This window comes from Callithrix jacchus, chromosome 17 (genome assembly GCF_049354715.1).
Source record: "Callithrix jacchus isolate 240 chromosome 17, calJac240_pri, whole genome shotgun sequence".
Taxonomy (NCBI): domain Eukaryota; kingdom Metazoa; phylum Chordata; class Mammalia; order Primates; family Cebidae; genus Callithrix; species Callithrix jacchus.
In genome coordinates this window covers 24,020,582-24,041,517 of record NC_133518.1, presented here as the reverse complement: position 1 = coordinate 24,041,517, position 20,936 = coordinate 24,020,582, and the positions used below count along the sequence as shown (strand labels likewise).

The 20,936-nt window shown below is 35.3% G+C and overlaps 1 protein-coding gene and 1 pseudogene across 6 annotated transcripts in view; both read left to right on the top strand.

Annotated features, from left to right (window-relative positions):
• The window catches only part of NMD3 (NMD3 ribosome export adaptor), a 66,631-nt gene that overhangs the window by 29,933 nt on the left and 15,762 nt on the right, over positions 1–20,936 (top strand). For 4 of the 5 annotated variants that reach the window (XM_054247331.2, XM_054247329.2, XM_078353904.1 and 1 more), the window contains exons 12-16: positions 554–666; positions 1,476–1,548; positions 3,708–3,814; positions 4,490–4,560; positions 5,022–5,132. In XM_054247331.2, coding sequence (XP_054103306.1) covers positions 554–666; positions 1,476–1,548; positions 3,708–3,814; positions 4,490–4,560; positions 5,022–5,132 — 475 coding nt within the window. Of the gene's footprint in view, positions 1–553; positions 667–1,475; positions 1,549–3,707; positions 3,815–4,489; positions 4,561–5,021; positions 5,133–6,989; positions 12,263–20,936 lie in introns of those variants that run through there. The other variant, XM_017965710.4, reaches the window with a different exon arrangement.
• Positions 5,050–20,646, top strand: LOC103788730 (putative pyridoxal-dependent decarboxylase domain-containing protein 2 pseudogene; annotated as a pseudogene). The gene has a single exon (XR_013528454.1). The product of XR_013528454.1 is annotated as a putative pyridoxal-dependent decarboxylase domain-containing protein 2 pseudogene (transcript).

The window sequence follows — 20,936 nt, the reverse complement described above, 5'->3', positions numbered from 1 at the left end:
TATATATATATATATATATATATATATATATATATATGAATGATTATACTTTCCACTAGTAAATACCTAAAAATTAATTTGATAAAGATTTGGCTTCTCTAATGGTTTACTACTAGGATTTCTAGGCTCTTTTTTCTGAACCCTGATTTTCTGAACCCTGTGTCAGGCAGGAGTTTGCTTGGAATACTTTCTTGATTTAAGATTCTCCTACCTTTTCAGTTATTTTGTTTACTCTGTATTGGCCCATCTTCCTGTGAAAACGTTTTTTTGAAAATTATACATTTTTTAGGGACATTGTTAATGTTTTATAAAAGTCTTGAATAAAATCTTAGAAAAAGTCGATTTATTTTTATGAATTGCTTGTGAGTCTATACTTATGATTCAGTAATTTGTTAATTTTGACAGTGTTTCACATATCAGAAAAATTAAAAAAAACTTTTTTGTCTCTTTTAAAATTAGAAAACCAAAAATCAATGTTGTATTTAACTTTCCTCTGAGATGCTTTTAGAGTTATGCTTAGATTATTGAAGAGTACATTTTCTTTCCTCTTAAGCATACCCTCGGGGAAGTTTGGGTACAGAAGACATCTGAATTGAATACAGATAAACAGTATTTTTGTCGTACTCATTTGGGACATCTTCTAAATCCTGGAGACCTGGTGTTAGGGTTTGTATTATTTCATATTTTAAACTGCCAATTAGGATTGCAAATTTTCTTTGGGAACTAGAAAAAGTACCTTAAATACTAACATCATTTATTCCAAAAAGATCGAAGGGTTTCTTAGGAGCCTTATAACTCATTTTATTGTTGATAACTAAATTAAACTGTGGATTGGACGAAGCCCATAGGTACTCCATTTTGGTCATAATCTTAAAGAATAATTTGTTCTAAGATTTTGTTAATTAAACTTTGAAGTTGTATGGTTAGATCCATATTTAGAGCTTCTTTTGCAGATTTGGATCGTTTTTTATTGTGTATTTGCTACTGCTTAGATAACTCACTTTTAAGATATGGCAACCATGTATACAAAGGGCTTATAAAGGCATAGATCAGTTCTTTCTGAATCAGAGCTTATCAGTGAGTGTGTGATTAAACCCTCAAATATTACTTTTACTTTTAGGATTTCAGTTTATTAGAGAATGAGGTTTTTTGTTTGTTTGTTTTGTTTTGTTTAAAATAAACTAGAAGGAAGCATCTAACTGAATTCTAAAGTTGGACTGGTATATAAGTCTGTTTTGCCTCTTTTACAAATGTATGGCAAGGCGGACAATAATTGATTATAAGCGAAACTCAGAGTTCCTTATCTTTACCAGCATCTACAGAAGCATGTGTATTGTATAATAAATGACAGAACTTTTAAAGTGGGAAGCATGTTGAATGTTTGATTTTTAGGAAGTTTTAGGTGATATCCATGAAATAAAAAGTTACACACAAAGGGTAAATGGTCATTAAGTTTTTCATCGTTTACATTTCAGGTTTGATTTGGCCAACTGTAACTTAAATGATGAACATGTCAACAAAATGAACTCAGACAGAGTTCCAGATGTGGTAAGGCTTTAGATTTTTTTCTTTTTTCCGGTGTTAAAGAGGATGAATGTAACTCTTAGGGGTAAGAGGTATCACACTTTTGAAAATAACAAATCAATTTAGAGATTTTTGAAACTGCAGATAAGGCATAATAGCAAAAGTCGTCTTCTTTTTTTTTTTTTTTTTTTAAGAAACAGGAGTCTTGCTCTATTGTCCAGGTTTGTGTGCAGTGTCATTATCATCACTCACTGCAGCCTCAAACTTCTGAGCTCAAGTAATCCTACCATCTCAGCCTCCTGAGTAGCTGAGACTATAGGCACATGCCACCACTCCCAGCTAATGTTTTAAAAATGTTTTGTAGAGACAGGGTCTTGTTATATTGCTCAGGCTGCTTTCGAAACCCTGGCTTCAAGTGATCCTCCCACCTCAACCTCCCAAGTAGCTGGGATTACAGGTGTCACCTGTCATGCCTGGCTTCATTTTAAATAATTTTTCTTCTTGGGGCAAATCCAAGACATATTGTGATTTTTTTGTTGTTGTTGTTCCTCTTCTAATCACATTTTCATTGTCAAAATACCTGATATTATCTGTAGAGCAAAAATAAATTTAGCTGGGCGTACTGGCTCACACCTGTAATCCCAGCAGTCTGGGAGGCTGAGGTGGGTGGATTGCCTTAGCTTAGGAGTTTGAGACCAACCTGGGCAACACAGTGAAACCCTGTCTTTTTTTTTTTTGAGACGTAGTTTCGCTCTTGTTGCCCAGGCTGGAGTGCAATGGCGCGATCTCGGCTCACCGCAACCTCCGCCTCCTGGGTTCAGGCAATTCTCCTTCAGCCTCCCGAGTAGCTGAGATTATAGGCACGTGCCACCATGCCCAGCTAATTTTTCGTATTTTTAGTAGAGACGGGGTTTCAACATGTTGACCAGGATGGTCTCGATCTCTCGACCCTGTGATCCACCCGTCTCGGCCTCCCAAAGTGCTGGGATTACAGGCTTGAGCCACCGCGCCTGACCAAAACCCCTAAAATGCAAAAAATTAGCCAGGCGTGATTGCATGGACCTGTAGTCCTAGCTACTCAGGAGGCTGAGGCAGGAGAATTGCTTAAACCCAAGGTGGAGGTTGCTGCGAGCCAAGATCACACCACTGTACTCCAGTCTGAGTGACAGAGCAAGACTCTGTCTCAAATAAATAAATAAATAAATAAATAAATAGCTAAACATGATGACATTTAGCATTCAGGTTCATTTTTATTAGGCTCACTTTGTTTCATGTATATTACTCAGTTAAAAAGGCATTTAGAGTTAAGACTGTTATTCAAAGCTGAATATAATATCAGTGAAAAATAATCTTCTCAGTCTCAAGTCTTGGAAAAGACTATTACTTCTGAAAAATCTGTTAAGTTCCATCATGATGAGGTTAAGAATCATGAGAAATTGTGGATGAAGTTAGTATGAAAGACCCTGCCTCCTACTTGCTTAATCTTTTAGAATAAACATTGATTTCATTAGCAGTGATTAAAAAAAAAAAAAATAGAGCCATGGCAAATCAAGAGTTTTGACCACCTGCCCAGTTGTACTTTTATTAGTTGACAAATTAGGAATAACAGCATAGTTGGAGTGTAAGTCTAAATAGGTATTTCTAACAAGGTCATAAGAGGAAATCATGGCAATCTTGCAAGATTTTGTGTTTTGTGAAAGTATTTTCATTTATTCATTCCATAATTTAAACAAGTGTTCTAAGATATATTGTTGTGAAAGTTATATATAGTTCTGTAAATGTTTATTGGTGGGAATAAGAGAGAAAAAAGTATCTGCTTGTGATGTTCAGAATGATTTATATGAATAGTAGCTGAAAACTAGGTTTGAGTTGAAAGAAAACTGCAGTTTTTGTTAAGAAAAACGGTATTCAGTCACTGAAAAATGTAGTTAGTAAATTTTAACAATTATACAAATAATGCTTGAATGCATTCTCATAAAAAGTTAAATACATGGAGAAAAATTTTAAAAGTCCTCTTAACACTGCCTCTATCCCTACTCCTTTCTCTTGAGGTGTAACCACTGTCATTAGGTTGGTGACTTCTCTGGCATTCCCATAACCTTTCATTTTTTAGCTTTATTGAATTTTGTGGCCTCATGGTATAGTTCCCATTCTTTATAACTTTACAAATATTTCTCTTACAGGTATTAATCAAGAAGAGCTATGACCGGACCAAACGTCAGCGTCGTAGAAACTGGAAATTGAAAGAGCTTGCAAGAGAGAGAGAAAACATGGATACAGATGATGAAAGGTCTCGCTTTTCTTTAAATCTCTTATGTTGTCTCAAAGGAAATCTTTATGATAAATACCTTTATGTAGTAAAGAAATAGGCATCACACAATTGTTATTTGGACTCAATATTAATCTTGGATTCTAATCAAGGTATTAATAGAATCAGTATAAGATGGTGTAAAGACATTTAACACAGATTTTAGTAATTATTTCTTGGTTTATGACCTAATAATTGTAGTGTTTATGTAAACAATTCATTTGAAAAGCTAAAAGATAGTCATACTTTGCTTAGCAATGGGCATACTTTCTGAGAAATGCATCATTAGGTGATTTTGTTGTGTTAGCATCATAGAGTATATGGCACATACTTTATAATAAATAATTACCTTATGAATATCATAAATAGACGAGTACTTACGGCTTGAGATAAAAAGGAAACAGCTTGTTGATGGCAAGTGTGTTATATTTCTTAAATAATTTAAGCAGAAATGAAGACAGTGTTCTAAAACAGTTTATTGGATGATTCAAAAAGTGGCTTTAATGATGGTGAAGATGCTGATGTCTTAAAAAAAACAGGGTTTATATAAAATTGTTTCATGAAATGTGAGTGGGAAACAGCAATTTACATACTTAAGATGAAGAAAATATACCTGTGTATTTTTGGTGATAAAATTTGTAAATGTTTATTTTATAGGCAATACCAAGATTTTCTTGAAGATCTTGAAGAAGATGAGACAATTAGAAAAAATGTCAACATTTACAGAGGTTGGGGTTCTAAGAGTATTTAAGTTACTTGTTCTGTATATAAATATAGTTTCCAGTATGAATATTTTGGTATCTTCAGCTTTGATTCTCATAAATGTTTTTAATTTATGCAACTGCTCTAGTCAGACTTTTACAGAAAAAACTTCCGAAACAGTAAATAAAACTTAGTAAAATACTGTTTTCTATATTACAGTTAATATTATTTGCATCCTAGCTTGATCCCTTAAGTTTCTCCCTCCTATAGTGGTGGAAGTATATTGATACAGTTATTCAGTTCATTCATTCAGTGAATATAATTTGGATGCCTGCTATAAGAGACAAGAGCTTCTGACATAATATAGTTACATAATAATAATAATAAAGAAGGTAGATATTTGTATACTTTCAGAATATACTTATTTAATACTTTGTATACGTATAAATACTTTGTATTTATTTTATTCTCTTTGTGTTTTTCTTAGATTCAGCCATCCCTGTGGAAAGTGACACAGATGATGAAGGAGCACCTCGAATTAGTCTGGCTGAGATGCTTGAAGACCTTCATATTTCCCAAGATGCTACTGGTGGAGAAGGTACATCAATGATGACATAATGAGATGTTGTAGACTGTTTCCACATACGTGGGATTAAGAAGTTGGACAAGATTACCTTAAGTGTCTCTTCCATCTATGTCTCCAGATTTCAAGAGGAGAAATTTAGTTTTAAAACTGAATAAAGCATGATTGTTTTGATTGCTTACTCAAAACACTGAAAAGATGGATGGCTTTGAAGTTTTAGATAATAAAAGGTAATGAAGAATGGAATTATTATTAATATTTAGGTTATTTTACATGTGGAATTTTATCACTGTGCTTTTTTTAATGTGAGGCATTCTAGTATATTCACATAGTATAGTACTCTGGATGTAAAAGCTCAAAAATTGTGATTCCTTGGACATTCGCTAAATCTTCAAGCAAAAACACATTTTTACATTCATCTTTTCATTGTTACTTTAGTGAAAGGCCATATGAAGAATGATTTTTAATATTAACTTGTACTTTGATCCACTTTACATCATTTTTTGTGTTTTTGAGGTAGGGAAATTAGGGTTCATTATCACTGGACATTCAGGAGGCAAGTCAATCTTTTTATTTCCTTATAAAATTAATATCTTCAAAAGCTGTTAAACAGGGTTATCTAATTTTTATGGCAGTAGAAGGAAATATTTTTAAAATATTTGTAGATTTTTTAGCAAATAGAGGCTCGTTATTTAAAGGTTAAATAACAATTTGCTCTTTTGTTATTTTTGCCAGTTTAGGGCAGTAGCTGCTTATGTCATATAAATGTCTTCCTACCACATCAAAAATGTTGCTTTTAAAATTTTTGTTTATAAATTGAGAAGGAAGGAATTTTCTCTCTATAAGTTTCTATCATTGAACACATCACCATCAAAAAGAATATTAGAATCCAGCATGAAGATAATGACTAATAAAAATGAGTCACATATTTTACAAAACCATTCATCAGATTTGAATGAGGAATGCTTTCCACATCCTTGAAAGAGAAACTGTGGCTTGGGTTTTAAAGTGTTCCGAGAATGAAATATTAAGATCGTATTTCTACAAGCAAGATCAGACTTAATATGCCACAACTAAGAACTAATTCTTTATATGTGTACCACTAAATAAAGAGACTGAGCAAGTGCCACTGTGTGGAACATTTTTCCTTTTTTTTATATTGGACTCCCCAAATTTGAAGTTAGGAAGGAAGGCGCAATTTTTCTATAGAAGCTTCTTTTCTGTCTGCATATTTTGTTAAAATTGTGGATCTAAAAGCCATATCCTATCTTTGGTGGTGGCCTAGCAGGAATGGCTTGTCCTAGTTCTTCAAAGGTAAGCTTGACAAAAGCAAGTTCTCACTGGTGGTCTGTGTTTACCTCTTCTATGTCAAGATACTTTAAAGCATGAAAATAAAACCATTCTTGCCTTTTCCCATGTGTTTGAAATGGTTGCATCGGTGTCGTATTTATATGAGAAAGTATCTTAGGCAATTTTCCGAAGTAGAATTGTTCATGTTATTTAAGTACTTATATAATTTTCCCACTGAAAAATGTAGTTTCCCACTAACCTTATTTAGTCTTATTTATTTAGTCTTACTCATTTTGATGCTCTATAAGTATTGAAACTTCTTGATTGGAAGATGTGACAAGGCAAACGAATGTAGCTAAGAGAAACACTGTCATTTAAGAGCTTGCACGAAGTTAAATGACCATACTATAGTATGGTTCCCATACTCAAGAGACTTGTGGGTCCCCCAGTATTCTTAATCGTGTCCCAAAGTTGTTATGACTTGGAAAGGCTAGTATTAATCAAATGTACAAGAACATGATTTATAACCAATTTATAAATACAACTAATTTACAAGTCAGTATGATCGTTATTTTTTTGTAGCCAGATCTGCACTTGAAGCTGCTGATTTAGAGTCAAAAGTCACTGATGGGCCAGGCACGGTAGCTCACTCCTGTAAACCCAGCACTTTGGGAGGCCGAGGAGGGCGGATCACTTGAGGCCAGGAGTTCAAGACCAGCCTGGCTAACATAGCAAAGCCCCATCTCTTAAAATTACAAAAATTAGCTCGGCATGGTAGTGTGCACCTATAGTCCCAGCTACTTGGAAGGCTGAGGCAGGAGAATCGTTTGAACCCAGGAGGTGGAGGATGCAGTGAATCAAGATCTCACCACTGCACTCCAGCCTGGGTGAAAGAGTGAGACTCTGTCCCCTCACACCCCCATTAAGTCACTGATGAGCAAGAAAAGTTGAGGGGTAGAGTTGCTTGTGTAATTGAGATGTTTAACAAACAGCATCAAGCTAATTCCTTGCCACAGTAGAACCCAGAAGCTCTGGGCTGTTTGCCAGGAGATGCCTCCCTGGTCGGTACTTAGTACCAGAGTTTTCCTAGACTCTTTAATTTTAGTAAATGTGTTCACATTGAGTCAGTCCTTGCATAACTAGGTATGTTATTTCTAGCCCAAGGAATGTTAAAATTAAAAAAAACATTTTTAATTAATCCATAATTTCAGACTTACGGAAAGGTTGCAAGAATTCTTGGATACCATTTGCCCACATTTGCCAAATGTAAACATTTTACCTCATTTGCTTTCTTTCCCCTTCTCACTAATTATTTTTCCCTAAACCATTTAAGAGTAAAATGCAGCCATGATGCATCTTTATCCTCTAAATATTTCAGTGTTCCCCCCACCCAAAAAACCAGGAATTCTTGAATCACAGCGTAGTGATCACTATCAGAAAATTAACATTGACACAAAACTGATATCTAATTGATAGACCATATTGAGATGTCAGTTATCCTAATAAAGTACTTAACAAAAATAGTAAATCTAAGATTGTGTATTGTATTAGATTCTCATATCTCTTCAGTCTTCTTTAATCTGGACTAGTTCTGAGTATAATGTTTTATGTAATTGACATTTTTGAAGAGTTCAAGCCAGTTTTGTAGAGTGACCAACTTGGGTTTGTCTGATGCTTTTTCATGATTAATTTTAGGTTATGTCCTTTTGGTAGAACTATGCCAGGAGTGATGCCAAATTCTCAATGCATAGAATCAGGAAACGTATGCTGTTCATTATTCCAGATGTTCCCAAACTTGGTTATTTGTTGGTTTTCTGTTATAAAGAAGAGCTCTTTTTTCGTATATTTACTTATTTATTTGTTTTTCACATCATTGTGGACTCTTGAATTTTTACTTTAATACAATGGGATTTAGCCCTTTGCAATTGTTATTTTTACTTGATTTTTTAAAAAAATTATTTTCAGTGTACAGATAGTGAAATGTTTTTTTGATGTACAGATCTATGATTTTTAACACATAGATAATGTAATTACTACAATCCAATTATAGAACAGTTCTATCACATCCACCCGAAAAGAATTCCATGTCTTTTTTCTTTTTCAGATTCTTCCATCCTTAACCCCTGGTAACTTCTGATCTGTTTTCTGACTTTATAGTTGCTTTTTCCAAAACATGTAAATGAAATTGTACAGTATGTAGCCTTTTAAGTTTGGTTTCTTTCACTCAGCATGGTGCACTTGTGATTCATGTAAGGTGATCTGTAAATCAAAGTGGGTTCCTTTTTATTTCTGAGTAGTATTGCATTATGTGTGTGTGTGTGTGTGTGTGTATGTGTGTGTATATATACATACCACAGTTTATCCATTCCTATGATAAGGTATGTTTGAGTTTCTAGTTTTTGCTGATTATGAGTAAAGCTGCTATGAACATTTCTGTACAGGATTTTATTTTACTTGGGTAAATAACTAGGAGTGGGATTGTTGGCTCCTGTAGTTAAGCATATATTTAACTTTGTAAAAACCTGCCAAACTGTTTTTCAGAGTGGCTTGTGCCACTGTGCTTTCTCACCAACAGTGTATGGGAGTTTCACTTAACTCTTTCTTCCTTCTTGTTTTTTGGTGGTGTCAGTTTAAAAAAGAAGCCATCCAGATAGGTGGATGGTGGTGTCTTTTTGTGATTTTAATTTGCATTTCCATACTGGCCAGTAATGCCAAACACCTTTTCATGTGCTTATTTGTTATGTATATCTTTTTGTCAGTAAATGGCTGTTCAGATCTTTCTTTTTTTTTTTTGAGATGGAGTTTCACTCTTGTTACCCAGGCTGGAGTGCAATGGCGTGATCTCGGCTCACCGCGACCTCCGCCCCCTGGGTTCAGGCAATTCCCCTGCCTCAGCCTCCTGAGTAGCTGGGATTACAGGCACATGCCACCATGCCCAGCTAATTTTTTGTATTTTTAGTAGAGATGGGTTTCACCATGTTGACCAGGATGGTCTTGATCTCTTGACCTCGTGATCCACCCGCCTCGGCCTCCCAAAGTGCTGTGATTAGAGGCGTGAACCACTGCGCCTGGCCGTGATCTTTCATCTATTTTTAAGAATTGGGTTGTGTTTTAGTTGATAGACTAGGTAGCTTAATAAAAAGCAAACATTTTTTTCACAGTTCTGGAGGCTAGGAAGTCTGAGATCAGGGTTCTAGCTAGCATGGTCAGATTCTGGTAAGAACCCTCTTCCTGGTTTGCACATAATGTGGCTATTTCTTGCCATCTTCTCACATAGCAGAGGGAGAGCTCTCTAGAATCTCTCATCCCTTTGTAAGAGCACTAAGCCCATCAATAAGGGCTCCACTTTCATGACCTAGTTAATTACCTCTTAATGACCCACCTCCTAATGCCATCACATTAGAGATTAGGGTGTCAACATATCAATTTTGGGGCAACATAAACATCCAGTCCATAGCAGATTGGTTGTTTTCTTGTTGTTTTTATTTTGATGTTAATATTGTTCCAGAATTGACCAGTGGTACCCACTGATAAAGGTCTTTGGGCAGGATTTGAATTTTTCTTCTTCAGGCCTCATTTGTAATCTACTCTTAGCTTACTTTGCATCGTGAGGAACCAATATACTTAAAAATAGGGCAGTTTGAGTTGAGTCATCTGTGATTTAAGGAATCATGAAATGGCTTTATAAAAAAATACTGATGTCAGTGTTATGTGTTCTCAGCTTATCAGTTCTGTCACATGCTGAAACAACTTGATCAGTGGGGGTTAGTGAGCCTTGATGATGGCAAGAAATCAGTCTAGGTATCTTTCTGTACTTCAAAATAATGTGATAAGAAAATTCAATTTTAGTTGATTGACTTGATACATTTTGAAAACTGCTTTATTGTCTAGGGAAGAGACATGATTCATGGTGTAGTCTGACAAAACAAGTTCTCCAGTAATTAAAGATTATTTGGAATAGGTTGGGCAGCTGCTGTTTCTGTAGCAATGTTGCTTGTATTCTTTTAACTGATGGCAGTTTTGTTTTGTTTTTGTTGGAATTAGCACTGCAGTGCTGCCTGTCACACATTTTCCTTCTGACACAGTTTCACATAAATATGGTCTTTATCACCTGCTTTACAGCATTGTTGTGAAGTACTTTAAGACGAAATATGTACTAGAACTAGTTTATTAAGTGCTAGACGATTCTTGGGAGGCTGTATGATAAAAATGAAAATGTTTTGGAATCATCTTACCTGTCACTTATTAGCTATATGACTGAAACTTTCTGAACATCTATTTCTTTAGTTTTTTAAAAAGGGTATAATACTGTTCACTACATAGAAGATTGATAAAATTGTTAGCTTAGTCAGTATGCAACAAATTGTAATTCAATAGTATCTGCTTTTAAAATTTATAAACAGTTTTAGTGTTTAGAATTTAAACAAGTTGAGAATTGACTTGTTAACAAGTTGAGAAATGACTTGTTAATTGTTTCATTCTGTATGCATTCACGTTTTAGAGCAGCATAGAGTCATAGAGTTTGTTCTGGAAAATTGATGTGGTATAGGGAACCAAAGACAAAACTAGAAATTAACCCATAACCTACCACAGCGATTCACTGTTAACATTTTGTCACTGTTAATGTTTTGATATTTTTGTTTTTTAACATACTTTATTTTTTATTTAATTTTATGCTTACAGAAAAATTAAGAAAACAGTATAGAGAATTCCTATATTCTCATGCCCGGTTTTCCCTGTTAACATTTTATATCAGCATGATATAAAATATAATTTTGTTATAATTAATGAGTCAATATTGATACATTATTATTAACTAAAATACATATATTTAGAGTTCCTTAGTTATTACCTAATTTTCTTTGCCAGGGCTTCATCCAACATTTAGTTGTCATGTTTCCTTATGCTCCTCTTGGTAGTGGCAGTTTCTTAAATTTCCTTTGTTTTTGATGATCTTAACAGTTTTGAGGAATGCTGCTCAGATATTTTATGGGATGCCCTGCTATTGGAATTTGTCTGATGTTTTCTCATGATAAGATGGGTTATAGTTTATTGGGAGAAAAGCGACAGAGGCAAAGTACCATTTTCATGACATAATTTCAATGGTGCTTACTATCGACATGATTTCTCACTGTTGATGTTGACCTTGATCACCAGACTGAGGTTGTGCTTGTCAGATTTCTCCACTGTAAAGTTACTCTTTTTTTCCCCCTTTCCTTACTGTAAACTTTGGAAGGGAGTCACTGCACAGCCCACACCTAAGAGGTGATAAGTTATACTGCCCTTCCTTAACCATGGGGTATCTACATAAATTATTTCAAATTTTCCTGGATGGGAGATTTGTCTCTTTGTAATTTACTAATTATTTCAATCGTATAGTCATATAGAGTCATGAATATTTATTTTTTACTTTGTGTTATAATCTGATACTATTTTAATTATTTTGTTTTTTGAATTATTCTAGCTTTGGCCATTGGGAGCTCTTTCAGTTGTCTCTTTTGGGGGTATGGTCCTTGACAAACCACCATCATTGTGTTATGGTGTGTGTATGTGTTCAGCATTTCCTTACATTCTGGTACTATAAGCTGTTGCAGACTTATCTTGTATATTTATTGCCCTAGAATTGGTCATTTTTGCAAGGAGCTCTTTTTTTTGTTTTTAATTGGAGAATGGTTTTAGAAACCAACATCTAGGTGCTAGGTATGCTTCCTGCTACTAAGCGGTCATTTCATTTAGTTCCTCTTAGTTAATAGAATTTTTTAAAATGCTGTTTTACTAATCTATATATTTATATATATTTGTAAATACTGCTATATGTAACCAAATATATCTACATTAAAGTAAACATGAAGTCATACTGAGGTCTCTAATTATAATTAATTACTGCTTGGATCAGTCTAGCTTCCTATCCTTGTTTATCTGTGAACTCCCACTCCAACACCTGATTTCCATTATCTGCCATCCATTTACTTAGTAAATTTCAGTATACAAGTATAGTAGTACAAGAATTACTAACCTGCACCCTGTAAAAAACAATTTTATTAACTACCATAAATGCTTTATGTGCAGTTCCCTTTTGCCCCTAGTATTACTGACTGTACTCATTTCCAGAGTTACTTCAGTCAGCACCTTTTCCCCATTCCCTTTAGTGCAATTATTTCATATACTTGTAAAAGAGTTAGTCTTATCATAGTCTGTATTTCTTCCTGGGATCACCTGACCTAAATGATTTTGTTAAATTTACTTTTTGTGTTGTAAATTTCTAGGGTTTTGACAGATTGGTAATGTCTTGTATCTGCATTATAGTATTATACAGAATTTTAATGTCCTAAAAATGACCTGTGCTTCCCCTAATCATCCTGAACCCTAAACTCTTAGCAACCACTAATCATTTTACTGTCTTTATAGTTTTATTGGAGTGAGATGATATCTCATTGTAGTTTTGACTTGCATTTCTCTGATAATCAATGATGTTGAGCACCTTTTCACCTGTTTGCCATTTGTATATGAAATGTATATTGAGAAATGTCTATTCAAATCTTTTGCTCATGTTTTGATTGGATTATTAGATTTTTTTCCTATAGAGTTGTTTGAGCTTCTTATGTATTCTGGTTATTAATTCCTTACCAGATGGATAGTTTGCAAGCACGTTCTCCCATTCTATGGGTTATGTCTTCACTTTGTTGATTGTTTCCTTTGCTGTGTAGAATCTTTTTAATTTTATGTGATCTTATTTGTCCAATTTTGCTTTGGTTACCTGTGCTTTTAGGGTATTACTCAAGAAATCCTTGCTCAGATCAATGTCCTGGAGAGATTTTCCAGTGTTTTTCTCTTGTTAGTTTCATAGTTTGAGATCTTAGATTTAAGTCTTTAATTCATTTAAAAAATTTTTTGTATGTGGTAGGAGATGGGTCTAGTTTTATTCTTCTGCATATTGATAATCCAGTTTTTCCAGTACAGTTAATTGGAGGAGACTGTCCTTTCCCCCAATGAATGTGCTTGGCACCTTTGTCAAAAATGAGCTCATAGGGGATGTATGGATTTGTTTTTGGGCTCTCTATTGGTCTGTGTCTGTTTCTATGCCAGTACCAGGCTGTTTTGGTTATTATACCTTTGTAGTATAATTTAAAGTCAGGTAATGTGATTCCTCCAGTTTTCTTCTTTTTGCTTCAGATAGCTTTGGCTATTCTGGGTCTTTTGTGGTTTCATTTACATCTTAGGATTTTTTTTCTATTTCTGTGAAGAATGTCACTGATGCTTTGATAGGGATTGCATTGAATCTGTAAATTACTTTGGGTAGTTTGGACATTTTAACAATATTGATTCTTTTAATACATTAACATGGGATATCTTTCTATTTTTTGTGTCCTCTTCAATTTTGTACATGAATGTTTTATAGTTTTTATTGCAGAGATCTCACTTTTTAAAATTCCTAGATATTTATCTGTAGCTATTGTAAGTGAAATTACTTTATTGATTTCCTTTTCAGATTGTTTATTGTTGGTATATAGAAATGCTACTGATTTTTATATGTTGATTTTGTATTATACAACTTTACTGAATTAGTTTATCAGTTCTAGTAGTTTTTTGGTGGTCTTCAGGTTTTTCTAATTAAAAGATCCTATCATTGGCAAACAAGGATAATTTGACTTCTTTCTCTCCAATTTGGATGTCCTTTCTTTCTTTCTCTTGCCTGATTGCTCTAGCTAGGACTTCCAGTACTATGACGAATAAGAGTGGTGAAAGTGAGCCTCTTTTTGTTGTATTTCAGATCTTAGAGGAAAGGCTTTCAGGTTTTTTTCCCATTCAGCATGGTACTAGCTGTGAGTCTACCATATACGACTTTTATTATGTTGAGGTTTGTTCTTTCTTGGAGTTTTTATCCGGAACAGATGTTGAGTTTTATCAAATGCTTGTTTTAGCATCAATTGAAATGATCATTTTTTTCTTTTTGTCTTTCGTTCTGTTGATATGGTATATCACGTTGATTGATTTGCATATGTTGAACTATTTGCAGCCCTGGGATAAATTCCAGCTGGTCATGATGAATGGCCTTTTTACATGATGTTGAATTTTGTTTGCTAGTATTTTGTTGAGGATTTTTACATAAATATTCATCAGTGATATTGGCCTATAGTTTTATTTATTTTTTTTTAATATGTGCCTGGTTAATAGTCAAGAGTAATAATGGCCTCATAGAATGAGTTTGGAAGTATTCCCGCCTTCTTTATTTTTTAGAAGTGTTTGAGTAGAATTGGTATTAGCTTTTCCTTAAATGTTTGCTAAAAGTCTGCAGTGACTTTTAGTCATCAGGTCCCAGGCTTTTCTTTGCTGGGAGACTTTTTGGCTTTGATCTTGCTATTTTTTATTGCTTTGTTCAGATTTTGGATTTCTTCATGGTTCAATCCTACTAGGTTTTATGTGTCTAGGAATTTGTCCATTTCTTCTAGGTTTTCCCATTTATTGGCATATACTTGCTCCTAGTAGTCTCTAATGATCCTTTTAATTTCTACAGTATTTGTTGTAATGTTTCTTTTTTTCATCTCTGATTTTATTTATTTGGGTCTTTTTCTTTTTTTCTTAGTCTTACTAAAAGGTCACCAGTTTTGTTTATCTTTTCAGAAAAACCAACCTTTTATTTTGTTGATCTTTTGTATTTTATTTTAATTTCATTTATTTCTGCTCTGATCTTTATTACTTATTTTCTTCTACTAATTTTTGGTTTAGTTTGCTCTTGCTTTTCTAGTTCTTTAAGATGCATCACAAGATTGTTTTTTCTGATGTCACTTTGTAGTGCCCTTTTACTTTTATTCTGGGCTATGGAGATTAGAATGAGGTGCAGGTTCTGAGCCTAAGCCTCAGAGAGCTAGCATGTTTTTTCTTGATCCTCTGCCACTGCTGTGAGAAAATGCTTAGTGGAATCTGTTAGAGAGGAAGAACAAATCCAGGTTGCCATACCTGAAGCCAGCTAACCCTCAGACATGTGAGGGTTAAATGGGAAAAAACTTGAAGAAGGCAATGAAGATGTTGGAGGACAGTCAGAGAAGAACAGAAGAGGAAAATGGAAAGAAGCTTGTGTCAGGGGATATTCCGGGGCCACTCCCGGGCAGTGGACAAGATATGGTGAGCATCCTCCAGCTGGTTCAGAATCTGATGCATGGAGATGAAGATGAGGAACCCCAGAGCCCCAGAATCCAAAATATTGGAGAACAAGGTCATATGGCTTTGTTGGGACATAGTCTGGGAGCTTATATTTCAACTCTGGACAAGGAGAAGCTGAGAAAACTTACAACTAGGATACTTTCAGATACCACCTTATGGCTATGCAGAATTTTCAGATATGAAAATGGCTGTGCTTATTTCCACGAAGAGGAAAGAGAAGGACTTGCAAAGATATGCAGGCTTGCCATTCATTCTCGATATGAAGACTTCGTAGTGGATGGGTTCAATGTGTTATATAACAAAAAGCCTGTCATATATCTTAGTGCTGCTGCTAGACCTGGCCTGGGCCAATACCTTTGTCATCAGCTCGGCTTGCCCTTCCCCTGCCTATGCCGTGTACCCTGTAACACTATGTTTGGATCCCAGCATCAGATGGATGTTGCCTTCATGGAGAAACTGATTAAAGATGATGTAGAACGAGGAAGACTGCCCCTGTTGCTTGTTGCAAATGCGGGAACTGCAGCAGTAGGACACACAGACAAGATCGGGCGATTGAAGGAACTCTGTGAGCAGTATGGCATATGGCTTCACGTGGAGGGCGTGAATCTGGCAACACTGGCTCTAGGTTATGTCTCCTTGTCCGTGCTGGCTGCAACCAAATGTTATAGCATGACGATGACTCCAGGTCCGTGGCTGGGTTTGCCAGCTGTTCCTGCGGTGACACCGTATAAACACGATGACCCCGCCTTGACTTTAGTTGCTGGTCTTACATCAAATAAGCCCGCAGACAAACTCCGTGCCCTGCCTCTGTGGTTGTCTTTACAATACTTGGGACTTGATGGGATTATGGAGAGGATCAAGCATGCCTGTCAACTGAGTCAACGGTTGCAGGAAAGTTTGAAGAAAGTGAACTACATCAAGATCTTGGTAGAAGATGAGCTCAGCTCCCCAGTGGTGGTATTCAGATTTTTCCAGGAATTACCAGGCTCAGATCCGGTGTTTAAAGCTGTCCCAGTGCCCAACATGACACCTTCAGCAGTTGGCCGGGAGAGGCTCACCCCAGACACATGAGCAATAAACTTGTATGCCCCTGAGGATTTACAATTTTTTTTCTTTCTTTATTTTTTAACCCTCAATATCTGGAGGAAGGAGGATTTATGATTGATACAGAGCATTGTTGTGACATTAGACAATTGATACTCTGACATACCAACACTGAATTAACAATTTTTGTGACTGGGCATTTCCAGGGTTTTTCTTTTCTTTTTTTTTTCTGTAAAAATCTGTTTCATTTCTCATTATTTTTCTCAGAACATATATGTAAGAATGAATTTACTGTGTCAAAGAGCATACAAGAATCTCAGTACATAGAAAAATCCTTTTCAGAAAGGTTGTACCTACAATGTAATATAGTTTACGAGACTGTCTCTTTTATAATCTTATAATCTTGATGTTTGGCATGTTTTCTCTTTTAATATTTTCTAGGCATTATTCAGTGAAGCTCAGTCTATACTATAGTGATCTATTCATTGAACTTCTATAGCAGTTACCATCTGTCCTACATGGTTAGTTTTTATAAACCTCATGAGTTATTACCATTTTTATATGTATGTGTTTTTGTCTCCAACTAGGCTATATATTTCTTTAGGGCACCATAAATATAGCACAATGCATAGGTCCTCAAGTATGTAGTTAGTACAATCTGATTTGAGCTACATTTTGAAAAATGAGTGGTCTTCTTGGTTGGACATTGATTTGCTTTAATTCTTTGAGAGTCCATTCATGAGGCAAGAAGTCAAGCAAATTTTTAAGGCTTTGGAAGGGTGGTAAATATAACTTGTAAAGGGAGTTGTTTGTATTGGTCAAGACTTCATTTTGTTTATAGAAGCCAAATCTGCATCTAATCTTATACATTGTTAAATTTTATATGAGTAGTGCTAATTAGTCAACCACAGAAGTCTGATACTGTGGTATTAGCACAGACTGTTCAATTTTAACACACAGTAAATTATTTTCTTCCTACAGGTAACTTTATTGTATATAATGTCACATATGCTGTTTATAAATAATCATGTGGACAGAGAACCATAAATGACCTATACAGAGAAGAAAAACAATTGGGGAATATTCAAGAACTAGAAAATATACTGGGTAGTTTTCCTGTGTTTATAGATTTAGACCAGAATAATGCTGATGGGCAGACCACTCAACAAAGGACAAGATAAATCAGTGTACATCTGGATTCAAGAGTGTTATATACTAAGAGAGTGTTGTAGAAGTCTCTGTGGAATATTACTAGATTCCTAAGATGATGATACTGAATAGCCTGGAATGTCTTGTTCTTTGTCTCAAGGAGAGTCTTTAAAAAGTCCACATTCTGATGGTAAAGTTCCTATTTTGGCATTTTGCCTTTTGTGATAGTAGATAGACTTTGACCCTAGGTAAATTGGTGATGGAGCAAAAGTTTATTTAGGATTGTTCCGTTTACACCTAACTCTTTGCCCTCCCTAGTCATGTTTTTCCTCTTGCTTTCTTTATAGGAAATGGTCTGATACTCATAGTCAGGGAAAAATAGTTATGGATTAAAGTATTATTCTTGAGAGTATATCATCTTTGTCAGGGAACAAAGATGCTTATTTGCACTTGTGTTCTTGTCCTTCCACCATCACCACTGGAAAAACATTTCTGGGTAGTCACTGCCTCCCCAATAGGACTCAGGATGGAACTTTTGAAGCAGTGTTACCCCAAACAACTCAAACCCATAAATACAAGAATAAATGATTATTATTTTAAGGCACTGAGTTTTGGGGTGTTTTGGGGGTGGTTTCTTATGCAGCATTATTGGCAATAACTAACTGATACTCTATATCTTTACAATTCATTTCACTGTGCAACTTCTGATGGGTAATACTTGGTCTGATTATAGAATTAGGGCAACCTTCTTTCCCCAAACACCTACTACGGTTAAAGTTCAGATGAGAGTAGATGTACCCTTATAGATTCCTTTAAAGTAGCCTGACTTTTCTGCTACTGTTTTCTTGAGTGGGTACAAAAATTACCTTTAGTGAATCCCCATGCATCATTTCTACACAGTACAGGTTTTACTGGTTTTAATAGTACTCTGGGGCCAGGCGTGGTGACTCACGCCTCTAATCCCAGCACTTTGGGAGGCTGAGGCGGGTGGATCACAAGGTCAAGAGATTGAGACCATCCTGGTCAACATGGTGAAACCCCGTCTCTACTAAAAATACAAAAAATTAGCTGGGCATGGTGGCATGTGCCTGTAATCCCAGCTACTCAGGAGGCTGACGCAGGAGAATTGCCTGAACCCAGGAGGCGGAGGTTGTGGTGAGCCAAGATTGCGCCATTGCACTCCAGCCTGGGTAATAAGAGCGAAACTCCATCTCAAAAAAAATAAAAGTACTCTGGAAGGTGGCTTGAGGTGGAGGAGTGGTATGGTTTGACTCTGTGTCTCCACCCAAATCTCCACCCAATTACAATGTTGAATTGTAATTCCCAGTGTTGGGGGAGGGACATGGTGGGAGGTGATTGGATCATAGGGTGGTGGTTTTCCCTATGCTGTTCTTGTGATAGTAAGTGAGTTCTCATGAGCTCTGATGGACATCAGTGTTTGGCACTTCCCCTCATCCCCTCTTCTGCCACCATGTAAAGAAGGCGCTTGCTTTCCGTTTGCCTTCTGCCACGATTGTAAGTATCCTGAGGCCTTCTAGTGATGCTTCCTATTAAGCCTGTGGAACCGTGAATCAATTAAACCTTTTTTCTTCATAAATTACCCAGTCTCAGATAGTTCTTTAGAGCAGTGTAAAAACAGACTAATATACAAGGAGGGATTGGGGAGGCTAAGAGGACATGACTCCAAGTGTTTGCAGTCTTACTTCAGAGTGGGCAGCCTCTTACTTTAGATATTGGCTTGTGGTGGTGTCAGTATCCTCGTTTTGATCCTGTACTATGTTATGTGAGATGTTACCATTGGGGGAGACTTCCTAGTTGACCCACGAACAATATGGGTTTGAATTGCGTGGGTTCACTTGTAGTTGGATTTTTTTTCAGTAAATATATTGGAAAACATTTTGAAGATTTGCAATAGTTTGAAAAAACAGACAAACCATGTAGCCTAGAAATATCAAAAAATTAAGAAAAAGACATGGCATGAATGCATAAAATGTATGCTAGTCTATTTTATCATTTACTACCATAAAATATATGCACATGTATTATAGAAAGTTAACATTTATCAAAACTTACACACAGCAACACATCTTATACATGGTGCCATTCACCTTCCAAGAAATGTAAACAGATGTAAAAATGTAGTATTCAGTCATAACTTCATAAAATTAACTGTACTGACACTGTAGTATTATAATAATTTTGGAGCCATTTCCTGTTGCTATTGTAGTGAGCTCATGTTGGGAGTATCCAGTTAAAATGCCATATTACTCTAATCATCTCTGCATGAGCAGCTCATTTCTCTGGTAAATTGCTTATCACAGTAAAAAGTGATTGATCTTTGTTGGTTCTTGCATATTTTTCATTGTGTTCAGTGCAATACTGTAAGCTTTAAATAACACCATGTGACCTCTATGAAATGCCACTAGTAATGTTGAAAGTGCTCCCAAGAAGCAGAGAAAAATCATGACAAGAAAACATTGAGTTGCTTGATATGTACTGTAGATTGTGGTTTGCAGCTGTGTCCACCATTTCAGATGGTTCACCTTGTAAACAGATGATGTCAGCTTACAGTATCGATAAATACAACACAGTACTGTAAATGTATTTTCTCTTGACTTTCTTAATATGTTCTTTAGCTTACTTTATTGTAGGAATACAGATGTATATATATAACTTATAAAATATGTGTTAATTGACTGTTTATGTTATTGTGAAGGCTTCCAGTCCATAGTAGGCTGTTGGTAGTTAAGTTTTGGGGGATGATCTGTGGATTTTCAATGGTGTGGGTGGTGGGCCCTAACTCCATGCTGTTCAAGGATTAGTTGTATATTAATTTTTTTTCTCTGTGCACCTATAATTATTTCAGAATAAACCTGAGTTAAAAGTATTACCATGTTATATAATGCTAATATAGGAAGATTATATATATTAGCGAATATATAAATACATATCTTTTAAAATATATATTTTTTCTCTAATATTAGCTTATATTACAATACTGTGTTTATATAAAGTTTATAAGGTGAATAATTATATATCTATATTAGCTAATATAAGCTAGTGTTAGAGGAAAAGAAATAATTTTTCCTTTGCTATTAGATGATTTAGAGAAACGAGTAAATATTGATAGTTTTTTGAGCAACCTATTCATCACTGATTTCTGAGATGTTCTTT